The sequence below is a fragment of the Aspergillus udagawae genome, assembly GCF_001078395.1.
Source record: "Aspergillus udagawae IFM 46973 DNA, scaffold_4, whole genome shotgun sequence".
Taxonomy (NCBI): domain Eukaryota; kingdom Fungi; phylum Ascomycota; class Eurotiomycetes; order Eurotiales; family Aspergillaceae; genus Aspergillus; species Aspergillus udagawae.
This window is the reverse complement of record NW_025091267.1, coordinates 3,419,933-3,440,209: the sequence shown is the minus strand read 5'-3', so window position 1 is coordinate 3,440,209 and position 20,277 is coordinate 3,419,933. Positions and strand designations below refer to the sequence as shown.

At 51.6% G+C, this 20,277-nt stretch overlaps 8 protein-coding genes across 8 annotated transcripts; 3 read left to right on the top strand and 5 right to left on the bottom strand.

Moving 5' to 3' along the window:
* Positions 1-490: 490 nt before the first annotated feature.
* On the top strand, positions 491-2,398 carry Aud_006566 (arylsulfotransferase family protein; the record flags this gene model as incomplete). The annotated part of the gene is made up of 2 exons (XM_043291465.1): positions 491-889; positions 944-2,398. 2 exons carry the CDS (start codon positions 491-493, stop codon positions 2,396-2,398), a joined length of 1,854 nt encoding a protein of 617 aa, XP_043147400.1.
* Positions 2,399-2,731: 333 nt separating this feature from the next.
* Positions 2,732-3,964, bottom strand: Aud_006565 (NMT1/THI5 family protein; the record flags this gene model as incomplete). Its single annotated transcript, XM_043291464.1, has 4 exons — positions 2,732-3,403; positions 3,463-3,612; positions 3,663-3,834; positions 3,930-3,964. 4 exons carry the CDS (start codon positions 3,962-3,964, stop codon positions 2,732-2,734), a joined length of 1,029 nt encoding a protein of 342 aa, XP_043147399.1.
* Positions 3,965-6,404: 2,440 nt separating this feature from the next.
* On the bottom strand, positions 6,405-8,727 carry Aud_006564 (glycogen [starch] synthase; the record flags this gene model as incomplete). Its single annotated transcript, XM_043291463.1, has 4 exons — positions 6,405-6,522; positions 6,579-6,774; positions 6,829-8,191; positions 8,263-8,727. 4 exons carry the CDS (start codon positions 8,725-8,727, stop codon positions 6,405-6,407), a joined length of 2,142 nt encoding a protein of 713 aa, XP_043147398.1.
* Positions 8,728-10,616: 1,889 nt separating this feature from the next.
* Positions 10,617-10,887, bottom strand: Aud_006563 (uncharacterized protein; the record flags this gene model as incomplete). The annotated part of the gene is made up of 1 exon (XM_043291462.1): positions 10,617-10,887. A coding segment is annotated over one exon (271 nt), but the record flags the coding sequence as incomplete, so codon positions are not given.
* A 641-nt stretch (positions 10,888-11,528) lies between these two features.
* On the bottom strand, positions 11,529-12,518 carry Aud_006562 (zinc-binding alcohol dehydrogenase family protein; the record flags this gene model as incomplete). Its single annotated transcript, XM_043291461.1, has 1 exon — positions 11,529-12,518. The coding sequence occupies one exon, from the start codon at positions 12,516-12,518 to the stop codon at positions 11,529-11,531; it is 990 nt and encodes a 329-aa protein (XP_043147396.1).
* A 754-nt stretch (positions 12,519-13,272) lies between these two features.
* Aud_006561 (uncharacterized protein) lies at positions 13,273-13,595 on the top strand (the record flags this gene model as incomplete). Its single annotated transcript, XM_043291460.1, has 2 exons — positions 13,273-13,365; positions 13,434-13,595. 2 exons carry the CDS (start codon positions 13,273-13,275, stop codon positions 13,593-13,595), a joined length of 255 nt encoding a protein of 84 aa, XP_043147395.1.
* Positions 13,596-13,977: 382 nt separating this feature from the next.
* Positions 13,978-17,351, bottom strand: Aud_006560 (vacuolar protein sorting-associated protein 54; the record flags this gene model as incomplete). Its single annotated transcript, XM_043291459.1, has 3 exons — positions 13,978-14,173; positions 14,224-17,074; positions 17,132-17,351. The coding sequence occupies 3 exons, from the start codon at positions 17,349-17,351 to the stop codon at positions 13,978-13,980; spliced, it is 3,267 nt and encodes a 1,088-aa protein (XP_043147394.1).
* Positions 17,352-17,878: 527 nt separating this feature from the next.
* Positions 17,879-20,202, top strand: Aud_006559 (MCM DNA helicase complex subunit MCM5; the record flags this gene model as incomplete). The annotated part of the gene is made up of 4 exons (XM_043291458.1): positions 17,879-18,015; positions 18,068-18,194; positions 18,252-19,651; positions 19,710-20,202. 4 exons carry the CDS (start codon positions 17,879-17,881, stop codon positions 20,200-20,202), a joined length of 2,157 nt encoding a protein of 718 aa, XP_043147393.1.
* Positions 20,203-20,277: the final 75 nt, after the last annotated feature.

The following is a 20,277-nucleotide window of genomic DNA, read 5'->3' as shown; positions in this document are numbered from 1 at the left end:
GCTCCTTAAACCATCACTAAGTCTCTAGCCTTTTGATTACTCCGAAAGATGTAGATCTTGACTCCACCCGGCCACCCCATGCCCGCTCGACATACAATCTCGAGCTTGGGATTGCCGATTCATCGACAGAGCTAGAACACAGTCAAGAAACATGAAAGGATTTTGCGCCGATTATAACAATCCTTGGCAATCCCGGTGTCCAGACGAATTCAAGCCCATTTTGAGTGACGAGACACGAGTCAGGACGGCTTCGACTGGGTGGATCTAGGCGACGAGATGGTGCTCGCTGTCGTGGAGACGTGGACGTCCGCGCGTCTATCGCAACAGTTCAAAAATCTGATGTCGCAGTCATTTTTATCTCGCTCTCTTTCCTTTTCCTTCCTGAATACATGAGCCAACCAAATATGTTGGCTTCACGGTGGCCGACACATTGTTAGTGGCCCGGTCCGCTGTACCATATCCCCAGACATCTTTCTTCATTTTTGATGTGATGAGGCTGCGAGACCTATGGTTCGCCGTCGCAACGGCATTTACTCTTGTGCAAGCAGATCGCGGACCGTATTTCCAGTCGAGTCGCTTTGAAGATGGGGACCTTGGACAATTGCCCACGGAGACGTATCGTTCGACTGCTCTGATGGGGCCCATATTGAACTACGTGAAGTCCAATCCTCAATGCAAGGATGGGCAGTACACGCTGATTGCGCCTCGTGGAATGGTGGTGCGAGATCCGGGGCCCACGATCATCGATCAGGATGGCCACCTGGTGTGGACTAAGCACTACGGCCAGACGTACAACGCGAACGTGTACAGGTACAAAGGCCAGGACTATCTCACGTTCTGGGTCGGTAACGACGGCATCGTTGGTCATGGCGACGGGACATACTACATGGTAAGCCCTGTGACTAGATGTTAAAAAGGCGGCAGATGCTAATCCTCCGTATAGCTAGATTCGGCCTACGAAGAGGCGTATACGGTCCGGGGTGCCAACGGCCTGCCCGCAGACCTCCACGAGTTCCACATCACCGGCGATGAAACCGCCATCTTCACCGTCTACGACGTCGTCCCCGCAGATCTACGGTCTGGAGGCGGCCCGGAAAAGGGCTGGATATGGGACGGCACATTCCAAGAGGTCGACATCGAGACTGGCCAGCTGCTCTTCCAATGGCGCGCATTCGAACACTTCAACCTCACCGACGGCTACCGTGGCCGCGAAGGTACCGGCGACTCACAAGACCGCCCCTGGGACTTCTTCCACATCAACAGCGTCGACAAGGACGCGACGGGCAACTTCCTAGTCTCCTCGCGCTACATGAGCTGTCTCACGTACATCGACGGCCGCACAGGCAAGATCATCTGGCGCCTCGGCGGCAAGCACAACGACTTCCAAGACCTCTCCGCCGGCGCCGCCACAAACTTCACCTGGCAGCACCACGCCCGCTTCCGCGACAACGGCTCGGCCATCACGCTCTTCGACAACGACTCCCGCGGCGAGGGCGCCCCAAGCCTCGCCAGTCGAGGCCTCTACCTCGACCTCGACACGCAGCAAATGACCGTCCGCGTCCGACACGAGTACTGGAACCCGCACCCCATCAGCAGCCAGTCCCAGGGGTCCGTCCAGCTCCTCGACAGCGGTAATATCCTCCTCGGCTATGGCGCCAACGCCGCATGGACAGAGTACACCATTGGCGGCGACGTCGTCTGCCACGTCCACTTCGGCCCGCAATCCGCCTTCGGCGCAGGCAATGTCCTCTCCTACCGCGTCTTCAAACACGCCTGGACCGGCCGCCCGCGCACGAACCCGGATCTCGCCCTGTACCGCTACGAAGCAGCCGTCAGCTGGAACGGAGCCACAGAGGTCGCGAACTGGGTCCTTGAGGGATCGGACACGCAGCCTGACGATGACGACGAGGAGTCAATAACCTTCCTCACCGCCGTCCCCAAATCCGGCTTCGAAACTATCATCCCCATCCCCGCGCAAATATCCCAGGTCTACCTGCGTGTCCTTGGCCTCAATGCTACAGGCCAGATCCTCGGTGCGACGGCATGGCTGCAGTGGGACCCGGCAGCCAACGAAGTCGCCCTCGGCCCCGGCGACAGCGACACCGACAACGCCGCGTCCTCGATCGATGTGCGCGCGTTCTTGTTCTTTGCCGTGGGATTCTCCTCTGCTTTTGTCCTGGCTGTGTGTGCCTGGTTTGTCCGGCGACGGGTTGCGGCGCGCGCTGCTGGCCCAGAAGGTAACCGGGAACGGGGCGGGTGGAGGCCCGTGGATGAGTTCAATGGGGATGAGCATGATCTTAGCGAGGGGGAGTTTGAGGGGGTTGAATTTTCACTGTTGGGGAATGAGCGATTGTCGCGTTCGACTTTCAGTGGGGAGCTTGATGATGATGGTGATTGAGCAGTCTGGATTTATATGCTACTCTTAATGCTACTATGAATCACATATGAAGGCAAATCAGGGAATGAATACGAGTAATCATCACCTCTCATGGACTGGAAGCTATCTTGCAGAAGCGCAATGATAGGTTTACCTCAACAGCAAGGACTGAATTAGCCATCAGACATCAGACCTAGAGGTCCATTATGGCTGTTACAACCGAATTGATCAATTCATGATTTCATTGGTTGTCTCACTGCGAGACTAATGAGCGACTGACTAGGCTATCTGAACCATAAAAGATTGTTGGTCCAGTATCAAGTTCAACTACCCAAAGAAAGGGGGAAAGCTCCCTTAAGCAGTAGCAGCCACCTGAAGGCGCTTGAAACCGCCCTCAGCGGCAACCTGCTTCTGCAGCTCAGCCATGCGCTTCTGGTCACCAAGAGGGTCGGTGGAGTCCTCATCCAGGTCCCAGGAGAGGTACTTGTTGGTGTAGTTGGGCTCAAAGTCCGCGTCGAGGATGCCCAGGCGCTTTCCGTAATTGGTGACCTTGGCCCAGTCACGCTGGACGTTCTTCAGATCACGGCTGAAGTAGGCAAAGGAGCGCTCGAAGATCTTGCGGTTCACGGGGGTTCCCATGATGGGCTTGACGTCGATGTACTCCTCGTAGGCCTTGGCGGGCTCCGCGAGGACGTAGTCGGTCGCACGCTTGACGGCGCGCATGAACTTCTGCACCTTCTCGGGGTTGGCGGCCAGGAAGGCGTCGTTGGCGATGTAGAGGATGGAGCAGAAGCAGCAGCAGCCTAGCTCGGCGAGTTGGTCGATGCGGAGCATCTGGACGTCGTCGCGGGGACGGTTCTGAGAGGCAAGCCACTCGGCTAGCTCGACCATCTGCACATTCTCGAGGCCGATGCCGGCGTCAATGTCACCGCGGATGATGGCCTTGGTGACGTTCATGCCGCAGCGGACGGCAGTGTAGTCGTCGGCGGTCATGCCGTAGTACTTGGTGAGCTCATCGATTTGGATCTATCATTCACCGCAGTGAGTGCATGTCCTTGTATCCAGAGTAAAAAGTCAAGACAAACCTTGCCAAACTCTCCGACATAGCCGATTCTCTTGCCCTTCAGGGAGCGAAAGTCCCCGGTGATTCCGCTGTCCTTGAGATAGACAACACCAGTGAAAGGCTCGTCGAGCAGAGAGCCAATTGAGGTGACGGGGAAGTTACGAGCTTTAGCCTGGATGACTGTGAGCATCAAACCATCAATGACGCCAAGCAGCCACATACAGCAAGAGTATGAATCATAGCCTTGAAGCCCATGTCAACCTTGCCGCTGCCGATGATCTCGGTCACATCGGAGGGGTCGTTAGGCTCCAGAAGAGCAACCTTTAGGCCCTCTTCCTTGAAGAAGCCCTTGCTGTGGGCAAGGTACAGAGGGGCATGGTAGGGCGTCGCGTGCCTACAAACAAGACGGACCACTTAGCAAGCTGGTCTCACAACACTCAATACCAAACAAAGATCGGTAGGTAGCAGAACAACTGCAAAAAGCCGTACCAGTTGGTCAAAAAGGTGATCTTGTCAGTAGACATCTTGACACCGATTCACTTGACGGCAATTGCAATTGTTCTAGAATCAGTCAGCACACAGAGAGGTAACTGCCCCCCTCATCTTTCATAAAGGGGGTAGGGGACAATCAGTGCCACGCATGTCCTTTCGCTAGTATTATCTAGATCAAGTTATGACAGTATAATCTCAGAACGACCGGGTTTCTGTCTGAGGACTGGGCCCGTCCATCCTCCGGGTCAAAAGACCACAGACCGGTTGAGTATACCGAGCAACGAATGCACCGGTATCCAGACAGAAACCCAGATCGAACACCTGTCATGCGCGAGCAGTGACTGTTATTATACAATGTACGATACCTTGATCCATATCAACCCCTAGCGAAGAAGACCCTGAGAGGGTCATCCTGACTGCGCGGCCCCATGGTGAGTCCTACCAGAGGGATGGCAGAAGTTTCTATCGATGAATTGACAGATAATGTGAAGATAGGGTAGAGAAACAATGAGCAGGAGAAGAGCAGGAGGACGAGGAGGAGGAGGGGTAGAAATAATTGGGCGGAGGGGAGCAGGCCGACTACCCCACCATGACCACCTCAGGTATCAGTCTCACCGGGATGGCTCCATCCTCCATCTACTTCAGGTTCAAGGTTGCTTGCTATCCACTGTGGGCTACGAAAACAATCAATTGCTTTGATTGGCTTTAGACATGTGCAGTATTACCGTTCTCACCACATCACTATGATCATATCCCTCCCTCCCTCCTATTCAAGATCCGATAATTGCCGGACAGACAATGCGACAATGACTCAATGTTTCGAACGACGTAATCCACCACTGAGCGGATCACCACTTTAGAATTCTACGAGACTTGATATTTTGAAGCTATCTAACACAACCAAATAAGGCATTTTCCATTGAAACCAGCTAGTATGGCGTGTAGGGCAGCGAATTCTAGTATGTCAATTATAAAACAATTTGAACACCTTGGTGGAGCGTGTTTTAGGGGGTTCTAAAAGCAGAGGCGCAGAATCAACAGATGACACTCAAAGCTCATTACCTTGCTCAATCCTCGCCTGGATAAGATCCGTAGCTTCCTGGACTGAGAGGCCTTCATTGGGAGTCATCTGGCGTTTAGATTGCTTCCTTTTCTGCTTCTCTTTCTCATTAGCTAAGTGTAAATCATGATTCTCCTTATCAAGAATGTCTGCATTATGTAGAGCCATCTCGCAGCCCTTAATAAGCTATTCTAGTGCTTGATTTGAAGATGAAGATGGGCTTTAATCCTTGCTCAAGGAGCTTCCTAAGCGAGGAAGCTTGACCGCCTAACTATTGGATACTATGAGGTGTTATAAGTTAGAATTCAAAGACTGGCTCCCTAGAGCATGGGGCGTATCAAAACGGGTATTAAGGTGGATATTAAGCTAGTCCAGGACCCTCTCTGGCTTAAAGAGAGCTATTCTAGTTGGTATAAAGCCATTCTGTGTATTTTCAGGCTTAAAAACCTCCTAGTGCGCGGTTAGATGGGCCGTTAAGAATTTATTAAAATGGTTGTATCTAAGGCGCATTCTCTATCCCACTAAGCTTCAATATGCCCGCTTTAGAGGTCCGAAATAACCAATATTTAGTAGTTATAGAAGGTGGGAAGAATGAGCAGGCATATAAATAGCTAAAATCCCATTATATAAGGAACATCAAAGATAGCAGCTGCGCGATGAATTATTTCTTTCTTCTTTAAAGTAGGAACTGCTAAGAGAATCCTTCCCTCTTGTTCCACTAAGATTTCTGAAGATAATACGCGGTTTTAGTGGCACAGTTGCTGTTCGAATTGCTTCAAATATTAAGGATGGTTGAATTCAAAGTGGTGATCCGCTTGGGGGTGGATTACTTAGGGTATGCTTGGATGCAAAGCAAACCTGGGCAGCCCGGTATCCTTGCAAATCCCATGAATTATGCTAATATCACTGCTCATCTACTATATATTTAACTACAGTAGACACTTCGAGACATACAAATGCAATTTCTCAAGGCCTCATCTCTGTTAACATAGAATCTACCATCATGGAGATTCGAGGGGGAAACAATAAACAACACGCTATGTAGAGAGCAAGACATAAATGACGGATGAACAGATGCAGACATGGCATAGAATTCAACAGCAGCACGACTCTCAGTCATTAGGTGATGATGGTCGTATCGACGCAACAAACAGTCGGGTCAAATAATTCCACGTTAGTAATCTCCAAGAAACTATAGCATGTAGTTGAAATGATGACATGAGAGAACAAGAAAAGAGGACATGCAGGTTTGATGCAGAATAGAGAAACAAAGAAAATGGAATGGAAAAAATGAAGATCGACAATCAGTGGGGTTACAGCTGCCGGTGACTTAATTCTTTACATTTTTAAATCATGCTCACTTGGAGTTGTGGATCCACAAAGTCATCAACCATCGATCATGGCCATCGGAATCAGCGGCTGCCGTTTACGGGGATGCTATCTAGCGGGGACGAAGGTCGGTCCGAAGCCTTCTTCGTCCGTAGAGTAAGCGGGAAGTAATGGTCATCAGGCTCTTCCTCTTCGCTGGTACTGCGTCTTGTCAGTGATGTCCTGTCCTCATTGCCCGGATTTAGGTGGAGACTTACGGTAAACGCCATGCGATATAGTCCTCAGTTCCCAGGCCCTCCTTGACTTCCTGGATGGTAGCAAAATCACCCGGAGTCATCACTCCGGATCGGTCCCGGGGAGACCCGGGGACTGACAATGGCCGCGAAAGCTTCTGCTCTGTTCCTCCAATAACATCGAAATAGTCTTCGGGACCATCGAAGGATGAAGGGTAGGCTATATACGGCATTAATATCACGTACTCAGCTGGGGACAATGACTTTTCCTGACCTCTTCTTAGAGCCAGCTGTCTGGCTTTGACATATTCCAAACCCATACGCTTCCAATCGAGTAGGTCACTCAAACGTTCCGTGCGGTTCCTTTGGTTAATGCGCTGTCGCCGGCTCTTCTGGGTGAAGTTGAACATGAAATCAGACAGCTGATTGACAGAGTCATCAACGCCCTTCATGCGACGATCCACAATGTAGATTCCATAGTCGGAGGAGTTTTCAATCAATTCCTCCATGTAGCAGCCAAAACCGGACAAGTTGGTGGTGATGCTTGGAACGCCCATCACGGTACATTCTGCAGGCGTGTAGCCCCAGGGTTCGTAGTAGGATGGGAAGACTCCCAGATGGGTACCACGGACAAAGTCGTCGTAATCCAGAGGCAGAACAGGGTTGGAGGAGTTCAGGAACTCCGGATGGAAGATGACCTTGACGCGGTCCGTAGGGTAGTTGAAAAGCTCGACCCGACGAATTTGGTTAAGAATCGGATCTTCATGGTCGTTGAGCATATTGTGGGTCACAATGGGAGGCAGTCCGTGTCGCTTCATGGCGAAGAGTCTCCGACGCAGCAGCACACGGTCTTGGCTTGTGATCAGGTCCTTCTCGTCAGGCATGTTGTCGCCTTCTTTCCAGGCCAGACAGCGCTCGTACATCCGTTTTCCGATACTCTTTTCGATCATTTCGATTGTGTCTCGCAAGGACTTGACGACAGCTTGACCCTTGAGGGCCTCCACGGTCAGCGACGACGTCTGCGCTGGCATGATGATAAAGGCCACAACCGTCGTTTTGGACCCGGTAGCTTTAAGACGATGATTGAGCCGAGCCAGGCCCTCGATGAACATATCCACTCCCTTATTCCGGAATTCATACCGACCTGCCGTGAAGACGTAGAGTGTGTTGTCCAGATCAAAGTCATTATGGCCATAGAAGTGACCGCGGACGAAGTCGTTGATCTTCTCTTTGGACTGGGAGTGCAAGTTTTGGAACTCATGAACTGCAGCGAACTTCTTGACATTCAATCCATTGGGGAGCACCCCGTCCGGTTTGCGCTTGAGCAGATGCTCGCTCTCAAATGCAGTGATGTGTGAGACTGTAGTGAAGACGTCTGCGCTGTGCGCGGCGGCTCTTTCGATGCAGTACCTATGGTAGATGCCTCTCTTGCCAGCCTCGGCGTCCACATCGAAATGCTGTAGATTGTTGTAGAAGTCGACAGACCCTGCGCAAAGATACCGACCAAGCAAGGTTGCGTGAGTCGTGAAGATAGTGGTCAAGTCCATGTGCCTCTTCTTGGCCAGAGGAAGGGCAACGCCGGCAAGCCATTCGTGGAAATGAGCAACTACAGCATGTCGGCGTTCGTGAGCGATAAACTGAAGCCATCGGTTAGCATCGTCGCCTACGGAGATCAATCTGCTGTCAATGTCCATAAAAGCGCACGTACTTCTCCCAAAAACCATGCCACCAGGTAACCGAAGACGATAGCCTCATTGGTCTCCGAATCCGACGCCGGAGATGGAATACCGGCTATATTCCAGAGGTCGCCCTTCCACTCATCCAGGTACTTGTATCCAGTTCCTGTATCGATGAGGAGAACACGGGGAGCACCCTCGATCAGCCAGCGACCATACACCATATCAATGCCACGCTCCTTCATGGAGTTCATGGTCTCCAGCATGCGGGGGTTCGACGGGGTCAGCTCCTCCACCTCCACGGCTGCGGAGGCCCGGTTCAGAGGGCCGATCAGAGTGTACCGATCGCCATATTCAGCTGTAGTGACCGGAGCTTTAGATTTCAGCACGGAGTAAATACCACCGACTCGGTTGGCGACTTCGGTGGCAATCTCGAAGAGGATGTGGTTGCGGACATCTCTCTTTGGAGGGTCGGGACCAGTATCCTCGCTGTCCATTGTGATGGCTTGAATTGTAGGTTAGAAGCTGTAGGGAGTATGCAATATCGTAAGAATCAAAAACAAAAATGAGGACTGAAGCGAGCTCCGAGGTAGAGCTAGCTGACCAGCACAAGGCACAATCAAGATGGGTTCGAAAGCAACAAAGAGAAAAAGGTCTGCGTTGAGGAAAGAAATGGGAGAGGCACGAACCTGCAGCTTTTCGTCCGTCTTTCTCCAAAAGGTTGTTTCGACCGTGCGGGGGTCCGAGTGGCGGGGATTAGTCTAGTGTGGGAGGTTGGTTCTGCGTTTGTCCAGATTCAGCTGCGGGTGAGGTTGTCTTGTCTCAGGTACCAGAGGGGTCTGAGGCCACACGAGAAGAGGGAGGAGGGATGAAGAGATTTTGGAGGGAATTCAAAATGGAGCGAAGAGGTAGAATTATAAAACTTGGAATGCCAATGATAATTTATCTGACGAAAGAAAATTCTGCTCTCCCTAGTTCGCCTCCTTTTAAATGTACTGGCTTGCCTACTACTTGCTTAAAAGTGTTGGGGGGTGGTTGCGCACCCTGGACCAAGGACATGCTACCGTCCTTTAGCTTGGCCCAGCTTGACCAGGGTTTTGTGTCTGTGCAACCACTGTTCTTCTGCCTTTTATACTACATACTTTTATTTTCTGTTCCCACAATTGAGTACTTGAATAGGTTGGCAACAGTGTTAATTTGCGTTGGAGTAGACCAGAAATGTTCTCGGTGTGCAATGGGAGCTTTGTGCCCTTATTTCATGCAGTATGGTACCGCCGTAGCTACTCCTGATCCTTGAGCTCTGCCGCTCCAAGGTATCGCCCTCCCACGTAAATAGTCGATCATTCAAATTTTCCACCACCCCAGGACTACATCCAACGAGAGCTCGATGATCAGCAGGCCATGTAGTCATTCCTTTATAATAGTTCTGTAATAATGTGTAGCATACCTCACAGGCACTAACTAACTTAACCAACATAGAATCCCCGCTCGACACTGGACAGCAGATCTGGGGAAAGCTGCTGGGTTATGATGTCATGACCCGCTCTTCAGGATTGCTGCATGTGACTTCTTCTGCCAATCAGGTTTTGACCACATTTAGCGTGTTGAAGTTTCAGGCTGTTATTGAGAGGGGTACCTTCAGATAGTACCATGGACAGCACATTAGACAGCCCTGATGATGATGTGTCGGACCCTTAAATGGATAAGCTATGTGCATGATATGCCGATTCAGTAGACTCCTCCTCACTCTCAAACTGCTTTGTTCTCCCGTGCAACTGGTCAAAAACTGGTCAAAAGATCTTGCAGCTCGTCCAGTGACATGTTTCCACTCTATCGCTCATTCCAGCCTCAAAGCCAGTTAACTGATGCTACCGGTCTCGAGGTTAATCAGATATCGGGCATAGTAGCCTGAGACGCTAGCCTTGACCAATTCTTTGTACCGCTCATCTCCTGTCATCGAAGATTACAGTCAGCTTCTCGGGTAGATGATCTGATCATAAGTAAGAAACTCTGGTCCCACAGAATGTGGTTATGTGGTTATCACAATTGTGTGATTGAGGATCCGTCAGGGCTCGAAAAGCGAGTGCCGCAATGTCAATGACACTGATGACGGGAGTTTTACCATCGCCGCAGGCAGTGTAGATCTTGCTCTGATTGCGAATCACAGCACATGGGGTCTCTTCTGAGAGGTTCTCTGATGCCACAATGACGAAAAGCAATGCGAGTTAGCAGGTTCAAAGAATGGCATAACTGAGTACTTACCCGTGAACCAACTTGGGCGCAGGACAGAGTAATCGATTTCGTTATCGAGAAAATGTTGCCAGACCATGCCCATGCCTGGTTTTCCTGGCTCAGCAGAGGTATCGGCGACCAAGCCATACCTCACAACTGTGTGGTTCCCGCGCGCACTCGATGAACTCAATCAGGGGCTTCCATGGCTCCGGCTCCAACGGCTCCATGAGATAGATCGCCAACATACTTACGCTTTCCACAAACTGACACCGAAATGGTCGCTCCCAGGTAGATTTGTCCAACCAGTTGAAGGTCACCGCTGGCATGCCTGGTGGTGCCGCTGCAGAACCGCGCCGCGAGGCCAGCAGAAATGGAATATTGGCATTATGGAGGAAACGAGCCAGACGGATGGATGTTTTACCCATCCCACCAGTCAACAATAGCCATTTTCCTGTTGACCAAGTTGTCAGTTGAGATATCATTATCTAGGATCAGCTTGTGCCCTTCCTACGCGATTGATCTATATCCCAGTACTGTATGTTGAGATGTGAAGGCCTAGAAAGACTTAATATAATATTAACTCCGAGCATTGCACTCGGAGCAGAGGCTGTATATACGACGGGGATAAAATTCCTCACGCTCAACAGCTGCAGATCAGTTAAAATCATGATGATATCGAGCAAGCCTCGACTTTCCTGGCTTTTATCTCCGGTCATATCAACAATCCTAAGAAACATGACTATGCCGCTGTCAGATGTTGCTGAACACATCTGCCAAAGGAGAATATCTCGGCTGAGAAACCTGTTTATTGACATTACTGTTCTATTGTTCTCTCGTCGTCTAGACTCGGTCTGCTCCAGTCTCCAAGCACCAATGTCCGGCCCAACTGGATCTCACCTGAAAAGATTGCCCGAGATAAAGACGATAGGATGTGAGGCATTCGCTGGACCTGGCAGACATTACAAACATAAATATCTAAGTGCTCTATTTCAAACGTCTATCCACATTATGCTAGAATCCGTCTATAAGCAAGTCAATGAGAAGAAAGCTGTTTGCACAGTCTACCTCAAGGAAGAATAACAATCTTCCCTTCCGCTTCATTTTCTTCCATACACCGATGGGCCTCCACAATCTGTTCCATCCGCAGCACTCGTCCAATCTTGAATTTCAAACTTCCCTGCTCAACCAGCCTCAGTATCGCATCTAGCGGCGTGCTCATGAAATCCTCAGACGTCCCCCGGTACACCGTCAACTTGATCCCGGAGGGGATCAACTCCATCAGATCCACCGTCTCCAGATCCCCATTCTCACACACCCTGCCAACCAAAGATACAATACCACCTTTCTTGACACACCGCAGCGAGTCAGCTAAAGTAGCCGCGCCCACCAGCTCAAGTACCTTATCATAGTAAGCCCCCGAGCCAGCCGCCCGAATCTGCTCCGCAACCGCCCCATCATCAATCCAGACCCGATCCACCCCATTTTCAAGCAACATCGTCTCCCGCTCCTTCATCCTCGTCGTAGTGGCCACATACGCCCCGTGCACCTTCGCAATCGCAGCGGCCGCCAGCCCCACAGACGTCGAGCCCCCACGTATCAACAACCTTTCCCGGGCCCTCAGCCCCAGCGACCGGATCAGCGCCCCCCACGCCGTCGGCACCATCACCGGGATCGCTCCAAGAATCTCCCATGGCAGAGTCGTCTTTGGCCGGAGGAGCTGTGTTTGCCCCGCCGGAACGCACGTGTACTCGGCGTAGCCCCCATCGAAAACAGCCCCCATCCCGCCCATGGCGGTCGCTACGATGCTACCCGGCGGGAAGATATGTTCTAGGCCCGGGGCCGTATCGACGATGCCGACGGCTTCGATGCCAGGGATTCGGGGATAGGTGATGGGGTGGTGGCCTTGTCGGGTGAGAAGGTCGCAGCGGTTGAGGCCGAATGCTTTGATTCTGATGCGGAGTTCACCTGGTTTCGGGATTGGGATTGGGTGGTGAGTGAGTTTGAGAGTGTCTGGGGGCCCAGGGGTATGCAGGATGATGGCTTTCATAGAGGGCATTATTTCCCCTTCAATAGAGTACTGTCTGTAGGGTTTTATCTGAGAGGAGTAGTAGGTATCTACTACATGATTTGTGGTGAAATGGATGATGGTTCTTAAGCTATCCCTTCCTGCATTATCGCCCCTCCTGCATGCAGCAGTCCCGACACCGAGTGAAGGAACGCATGCTCAGCTGCTCGCCAGTTGTTGGTTCTTCTCTGAACTGCTCAGACAAACATCCGTGCCTGAGGTATTTCACAGTGTAGTTGCCAGTTGGCGGGGTAATCTTAGCCTGAAGGGTCAGGTACACAATATAGATTCCAAGTCATCCACTGTATCTCCCATACTCGCGTGCCTATTTTCCACATTTACAATCTCTTAATTTGGAATATTGTGCTCCGTAATTAGAACTCTTCGGACCCTTCTACTAATGACTAATTCACTCTGGTGTCATCGTACCTTGACCGGAGCAGATGAAGTCATTTGGTTCTCGTTCTCGCTCCACAATGACCTCATGATGCTGTCAGTGTCGTCTTCCACCGCAACCAAGAAGATCTACCTACCAGCGCAGAGATAGTTATATAGAGCTGGAAATTCCTTTGCTGCTGCCATCAACTACCTCTATCAATTGAAACTCAATTCTTTAGACAACAAAGCTACACTACCAATCCTCTACATCAAGTATCCGTACGAATTGCCTACGCAAACGCTCAATCGACACCTGCTAACAAGTTCCAGATCTATCTACCTCTCCCTTCAATAACGAACAATCATCATGCCTCGCGGAGCAGAATACGACAACGGCATCCCCCAGTCCGACAATGCCATCGAGGCCGGCGAGACAAAGGTCCACGGCACCAACTCTGCTGTATGTCCATGTCCCCGTCCACCACCCCATTCTCTTCTCACTAGAACAATGGATGCTAACGACAGCAGAACGACCACCTCGATCGCGTCGACCGCACAGCCCCCCTCCCCGATGTCCCTGCCGGCGGCATGCACAGCGGCGGCGGTGCCCCCGGCCACTCGAGCGGCAAGGGCGGCCACGAGCCTCGCACTCTAGGCGAGAACAAGGGTCTTGGTGCGAACAAGGCGTGAGTCTGTGGAACGAAGATTTGATTTCGAGTGTGTAAGATTTGGGTGAACCGGCATGCGGGTTTTGCTGGAGTTTGGTCTGGGTCTGCGCGGTGCGTTTGGGCCTGGTCTGGCCTGTATGGTATGCATTGAAGCGAGGGCTTCTTTCGTCATGATTCACTGTAAAGTATACAATTCATTTGATGAAATGAAAATGATATGAAATCATAGATGAAGTATATGTGTTCTTTCGATTGGGGATGTAGTGGAGGGTATGGTATAGTAGCATCACCTATATACAAGTCTTAACACTGCAGCGACTCCCTATTAATATTATGAACATGTTGGTGATTACCGGTGTTGTCGGACACTAGGAGTTACCATGCCATGCAATGCGATCCTAACGTCAAGAGGAACTCCTCGAGCTCTCTTCGCTGGTCTCCCGGGGCGATTCCTTCGGTGACTCGGTTGGTGCGGTTGGCTTCTCGTCCGGCGATGAAGTACTCTTGCCCTGGACCAACTCAAGCAGACGCTGTCCCAAGTCTCCGAAGCCGTCGATCTTGCTTAGCTTGGTCTGGAAATATTCTGCATCCCGTTGCATCCTAAGAATGATTAGAACAGATCGACTCCGAATCAGAAGAAGGCGACGTACCTCTGTTTACCGGCTTCCGTGCGGACGGTGACCTCTTCAAACGCTCTGGTCCATTGATCACGGTAGCTTCTAAACACGGGATCCATGATCATCATGACTGTCGTCTCCGGCAGATGCTTGCTCAGAACACGGTGCAGTGTGCCCGTTTCCTTCGTCAAGGTCTCCATGTACGCGTTGACGTTATTTCCCGCCGCTGCGTCCCAGTCAATTTTCTTCATTGCGTTGACGTGCGCAGAAGCCCGGCCGGTCATGATGTCGACAAGTTTCTCGTGGATTCCAGACTGATGTTCCTGGTACAGCCGCTTGACCTTGTCGAATTCGGCCATTAGGGGGCTCGACGGGGCATGCCGTCGCACAAATTCCCTTATATAAGGTACCAAGGCGATAATAAAGCTCAGAGCTTGTGAGGAAAGAGCGAGATGTTTTGTGGTAATATTTTTCAAGCCCGCGCTCCTTGTGGCTCCAGCACCAAGAATGAGCTGCGAGGATCGAGAATTGAATAACTTCAATGACTCCAACAGACCAGGGGCAATATCCTGCATCATACTTGGAATATTGGCCATAAGAAATTGAAACTCCTCAATGCTCTTCATCATCGCCACCGCGCATTCAGGAAGGATATACTTCTGCTCGTCAATCACGGCACTGCGCACCTTGTCCTTGCCTGTGCCATTGGTAGCAGCGGAATCTGTCCCCGCGTTCTCGTTCTGTTGTTCCTGCGGCGACCAGATCCTAGAGACGGCTAACCAGGCTTCAACATCCTTGGTGCTCGCATCGAGAATTTTGCTGAGAATGGCAGTCTCTGTCTCGCCAAAATCGCGCGCGTCCCACCGGTCGGAGTCCATCACGTCGACGAGACGGTGCCGTTGGTTCTCCCCGAATCTGCTAATGTAGTCGCGGATCTGGTTGCTGACAACCGTCTTCAGGGCTGTGCCGCTTCTCCCAGAAATAGCCTCGCATTCGTCGGCGAAAAGTCGATTCAGTGTGAAGTAGCGTAGAAACTCCTCCTTGGGCAATTGAGATGTCTGTTCCGACCGAACCTTCAATACCTTTGTAATTTGTGACTGAGCAATGTCAACAGCCTGTCCAAGAAGGCTGGACATGTCCAGAACCTGCAAGATTTCGTCCTGCGCTTGAATTGTCGCTGGCAGCCGAGAACCCATCAGGTTGGCCATACTCTGTGGGTCAGGACTTCGAGGGGGTGAGCTGAGCCCAGCATTCGCAGGATTCTCAAGCCCACTCGCGATGTCGAGAAGTACTTTGACTTGAACACTAAGTCTCCGCAATGACTCGCTGATGCCGGTGTAGACTCGAGTGAGCATATTGTAGGCATCCTCCGCGTCTAGAGCGCGCAGGTTGCGTGCTAGTATCGATGATTTTTCTTGTTGGCTACGTTGTTGGGACCTGTGCGTAGAGACGGACACCACCGACTCACTGTCATCATCGCTGGAGCTAGGCATATGTTTACGGATCAGGCCCTTCATCTCCCGAAGAACAGCTGTCTTGAACGAAGTCGCTGCTGGCGTCGTGTATTGCGCACGGGCGAGCCCAATCAGATTCGTATGGAGCCGTGTTCTCACGTCTTCGTCAAACTTCATATAAGCTGGAGATGACGAGGCACCAGAGCGCTGCGCTCCGCGTTGTCGTTGGAGTGAGGAGCCCCAGCGTTGTAGTGTCACATCGGAAGGCACATTTTCAACGTGTTCGCGCAAGTCCCCGAGTAGATCGTTCAAGAACCGGTTCTCGTATCCCATGCCTATCCGGTACCTCAGCTGCGCAAGGTCATCCGAAGCACCTTCAAGGGCCTTAAGTCTCCGCAAGTCGATCGGCCTCCTGGGTTGATCTTGAGATGCACCATCCTCGCCGCTATTGGCGGATTGCTCCCCAGCCATCAATCGCTCCACTTCTTCAAGACTATCTGCAGCTTCCTCGATCTGCCCGTTCTCAACCAATTCCTCGCATCGGGCAACTGACTGGACAACATCTCGCAGCTGGGATACCGCGTCCGCAAGCATTCGCACATTCTCCCTGCGGCGTCGCAAATTGACAATTTTCAAGCCACCCAACGCCATCTCACGGTCGATCTTTTGAAGATCTTTTCGTAGGATCTGTATCCTTTTGACCGAATCGGCTGCCTCTGAATGTAATTCACGCAGGGAGCCTAGCGCGGTAAAAAAAGATTTAGACGCACTCGAAATGGAAGAGATGAGGTGAACCTCGACAGTATCCATGTACCATGAGAGTTTTTCTTGTAGGATTGCATTTGTGGCAAGCGCCTTTCTCCCGGTGTTCGCTGTTTCAGCGGCCAATTCATTGGTCCCTTGGCCGTCCCTTCCAGGTAACTTTGGGGGTCTCACAACTTCCGACTTTTCAGATATCACGTCGAAAGTCCGGGGGTTTTCAAGGTGAAAGTCATCCTCGAAATAGACCGGCGGAATTACAGACAGGGGAGTGATCCCCTGGCCGCGGCCTCGACCAGATGACCGCCTTCTGCCTCGTGGATCGAAAGGCGATGTTGCTCTGGAGCTCGTCGAAAGCACCGATGCTCGTCTCTCCGTAGGCAGTGGCATCAGAGTGCCATGCTCGTCCGGTCTCGAAGCAGTCTTGCCATCCCGAGCCAGCTGAGCATCCTGATCGGCCGGAGACTCTTTTGCCTGCTGAAACACCTCGTATAGTGACCCAACCTGCGACAGGTACGGCTGAAAGGCTTTGGAGTCGACATGTGGAATATTTGTCAATGTGACTGGAGGGATGTCTCGTGTGCTGGGCGGCTTGTACCCGGTGGACGCTACGGCGGTATGCGGAACAAGACCTGTACGGACGATCGGGGGCTGAAGAAGGGTGGAGATTGCTGCAAAACGCATTGATTAGTGACAAAACAACTGAGAGACACCTAGAGATATCGCACCATTTTGTCCTGACTCCGCGATTGAACCATGGTGTTGGGATGGATCAAGAACCCCTCCAATGCTAGCTATGGAGCTGGCAGTTGATCCTCTTCGCAAAGGGAACTTCTGAGGCGGAGCACGGGGAGATTCGATCTGACTGAGCGAGAATTGAGAAAGCGAAGGCGTGGATGTACCCGAGGCCAAGCTATCGATCGATTTGCGTGGGCTCATAGAAGACATTGCGTAGAGGCCTAATGACCGACTCCGGCGGCCAGAAGTTGGAACGACGCTATCTGAACATGACACGGGGACAGCTGTTCGAATCGTTCCAGAAGTGACAGAGCAGCCGTTTCTACCAACGATCTTCCAGCTGCACAGTCGGCCTGTCAATAGGAAAGAGACTAACTTCAGAACAAAACACAAGGAAATCAGACCGCAACGTCACCCAGATACCACGAAGCAATGATACGGGGCTTCATTCTTTGGGATCAGCGCATCCTGATCGGGTAAGGCGCCAGGCCCCGAGGCCGCGGCATCTAGACCTATTTTGGTTATCGGATGAACATTTTCCCGGCACTGCCGTGGTTCTCAGGCCAAAGCTTACTTCTGCCTAAGGCCAAAATCAATTAACGCGTGTTCAGACGCGACGCGTTGCATTCGTGTTTCAACAGTGCAAAAAGTTGTCCGCATCTTCTCCTTGATACACATGTGCTCCCTCACCCACGCAATTCTCCCCTACCCGTTCAGTCTTCATCGCTGTCTTCAATATGGACAGACGTACTCCCTATACCTTGAGCGTTCTTGCTCCCAGCACAGATGGCGCAGAAGAGTCCCGAACACAAATTCAAGCAAGGTTGCGCGAGTTTGTATTGGAGTTCCAACTTGACAACGCATTTATTTACCGGTATTTTGCCCGACGGACATGGAAATCTTGTGCAGACTAACCGAGTGTATAGTGATCAACTGCGGCAGAATGTTCTCGTGAAGCAATACTACTGCGACATTGATATTGCCCATTTAATATCGTATAACGAGGAGCTCGCTCACAAGCTCACAACTGAACCTGCCGATATTATCCCCCTTGTGAGTATTGCCTTCAGGCTCATAATGGCTGACTCTAACCGTCTTGGGCCTCTCTAGTTTGAGGCAGCTCTCCAACAATGCACACAGCGAATTGTCTATCCATCTCAAAGAGACATCGTCCTTCCATCGCACCAGCTCTTGCTTCACTCATCTGCATCACACATCTCCATTCGGGACCTGAACGCTACAAACATCTCTCACCTTGTTCGTATTCCAGGAATTGTGATTGGCGCGTCGACAATATCATCCAAGGCCACCGTTGTCCACATTCGGTGCAAGGGCTGCGACCACAGCGAAAACATCCGAGTAGAAGGCGGTTTCTCTGGCCTAACGCTTCCCAGACGGTGTGGCCGTGAAAAGCTACCGGGTGAAGAGCCCGGCGAGCAATGCCCCCTCGATCCTTATGTGATCGCCCATGAGAAATGCCAATTTGTTGATCAGCAAGTTCTCAAACTTCAGGAAGCGCCCGACCAGGTGCCCGTGGGCGAACTTCCCAGACACGTTCTCATCTCGGCCGATCGATACCTGGCTAACCGAGTGGTACCTGGATCTCGATGCACAGTGATGGGTATTTTCTCTATCTATTCCAAGGGTGGCAAGAAAGACGGAGCTGTGGCTATTCGCAACCCGTATCTGCGGGCGGTTGGCATCACCACCGATCTGGACCATACGGCAAAGGGCAATGCCATGTTCACAGAAGAAGAAGAGCAAGAGTTTCTGGAGCTCAGTCGCCGGGAGGACTTGTACGAAGCTCTCGCCAGGAGCATTGCCCCCTCTATTTGGGGTAATCTGGACATCAAAAAGGCCATCGTGTGCCTCCTCATGGGCGGTTCGAAGAAGATCCTACCCGACGGGATGAAGCTTCGTGGAGACATCAACGTGTTGCTCCTTGGTGACCCCGGTACTGCCAAATCGCAATTGCTGAAGTTCACTGAAAAAGTATCCCCTATCGCTATCTACACATCCGGTAAAGGTTCGTCAGCGGCTGGTTTGACCGCATCGGTACAGAGAGACCAGCAGACGCGCGAATTCTACCTAGAGGGTGGTGCTATGGTGCTCGCTGATGGAGGAGTTGTCTGTATCGATGAGTTCGACAAGATGCGGGACGAAGATCGGGTCGCCATCCACGAAGCTATGGAGCAGCAAACAATTTCGATTGCCAAAGCCGGTATCACGACCATTCTTAATTCGAGAACGTCGGTGTTGGCCGCTGCCAATCCTATCTTTGGTCGGTACGATGACTTGAAGACTCCTGGAGAAAACATTGACTTTCAAACGACTATTCTGTCGCGTTTTGATATGATCTTCATCGTTCGCGATGACCATGACCGCACCCGTGACGAGAACATTGCCCGACACGTGATGGGTGTTCATATGGGTGGCAGAGGTATTGAGGAACAAGTCGAAGCCGAGGTTCCCTTGGACAAGATGAAGCGCTACATCAGCTACTGCCGAAGGTATGTCTTTTACCGCACATTTTTCAAGGCAAAAATCAAGCTAACAGGTCAAACCTAGCCGGTGTGCCCCGCGTCTTTCACCTGAGGCTGCGGAGAAACTTTCCTCGCACTTTGTGTCCATCCGGAAGCAAGTCCATCGGGCAGAGATGGATGCTAACACCCGTTCCTCCATCCCCATCACCGTGCGTCAGTTGGAAGCCATTGTTCGTATCACCGAGTCATTGGCCAAATTAAGTCTGTCACCGATTGCTACCGAGGCGCATGTCGACGAAGCCATCCGCCTCTTCCTGGCTTCCACAATGGACGCAGTCACACAGGGCGAAGGTCAGGGCAGCAAAGAGTTGATGGAGGAGGTCAGCAAGATCGAGGATGAACTGAAGCGCCGTCTCCCCATTGGCTGGAGTACGAGCTTGGCCACTCTGAGACGAGAATTCGTCGACGGCAGAGGCTACACCGAGCAAGCTCTCAACAGAGCATTGGTGGTTCTCCAGAGACGCGATACGATCCAAATCCGCTCTGGTGGATCACAGGTCTATCGGCACGGTGTATAACTTGTTTCTTTGACTTGTCGCGAAGACGCGACAATCGGATACACGTGTATTTTCTGAGTCACTTCACATCAAGGG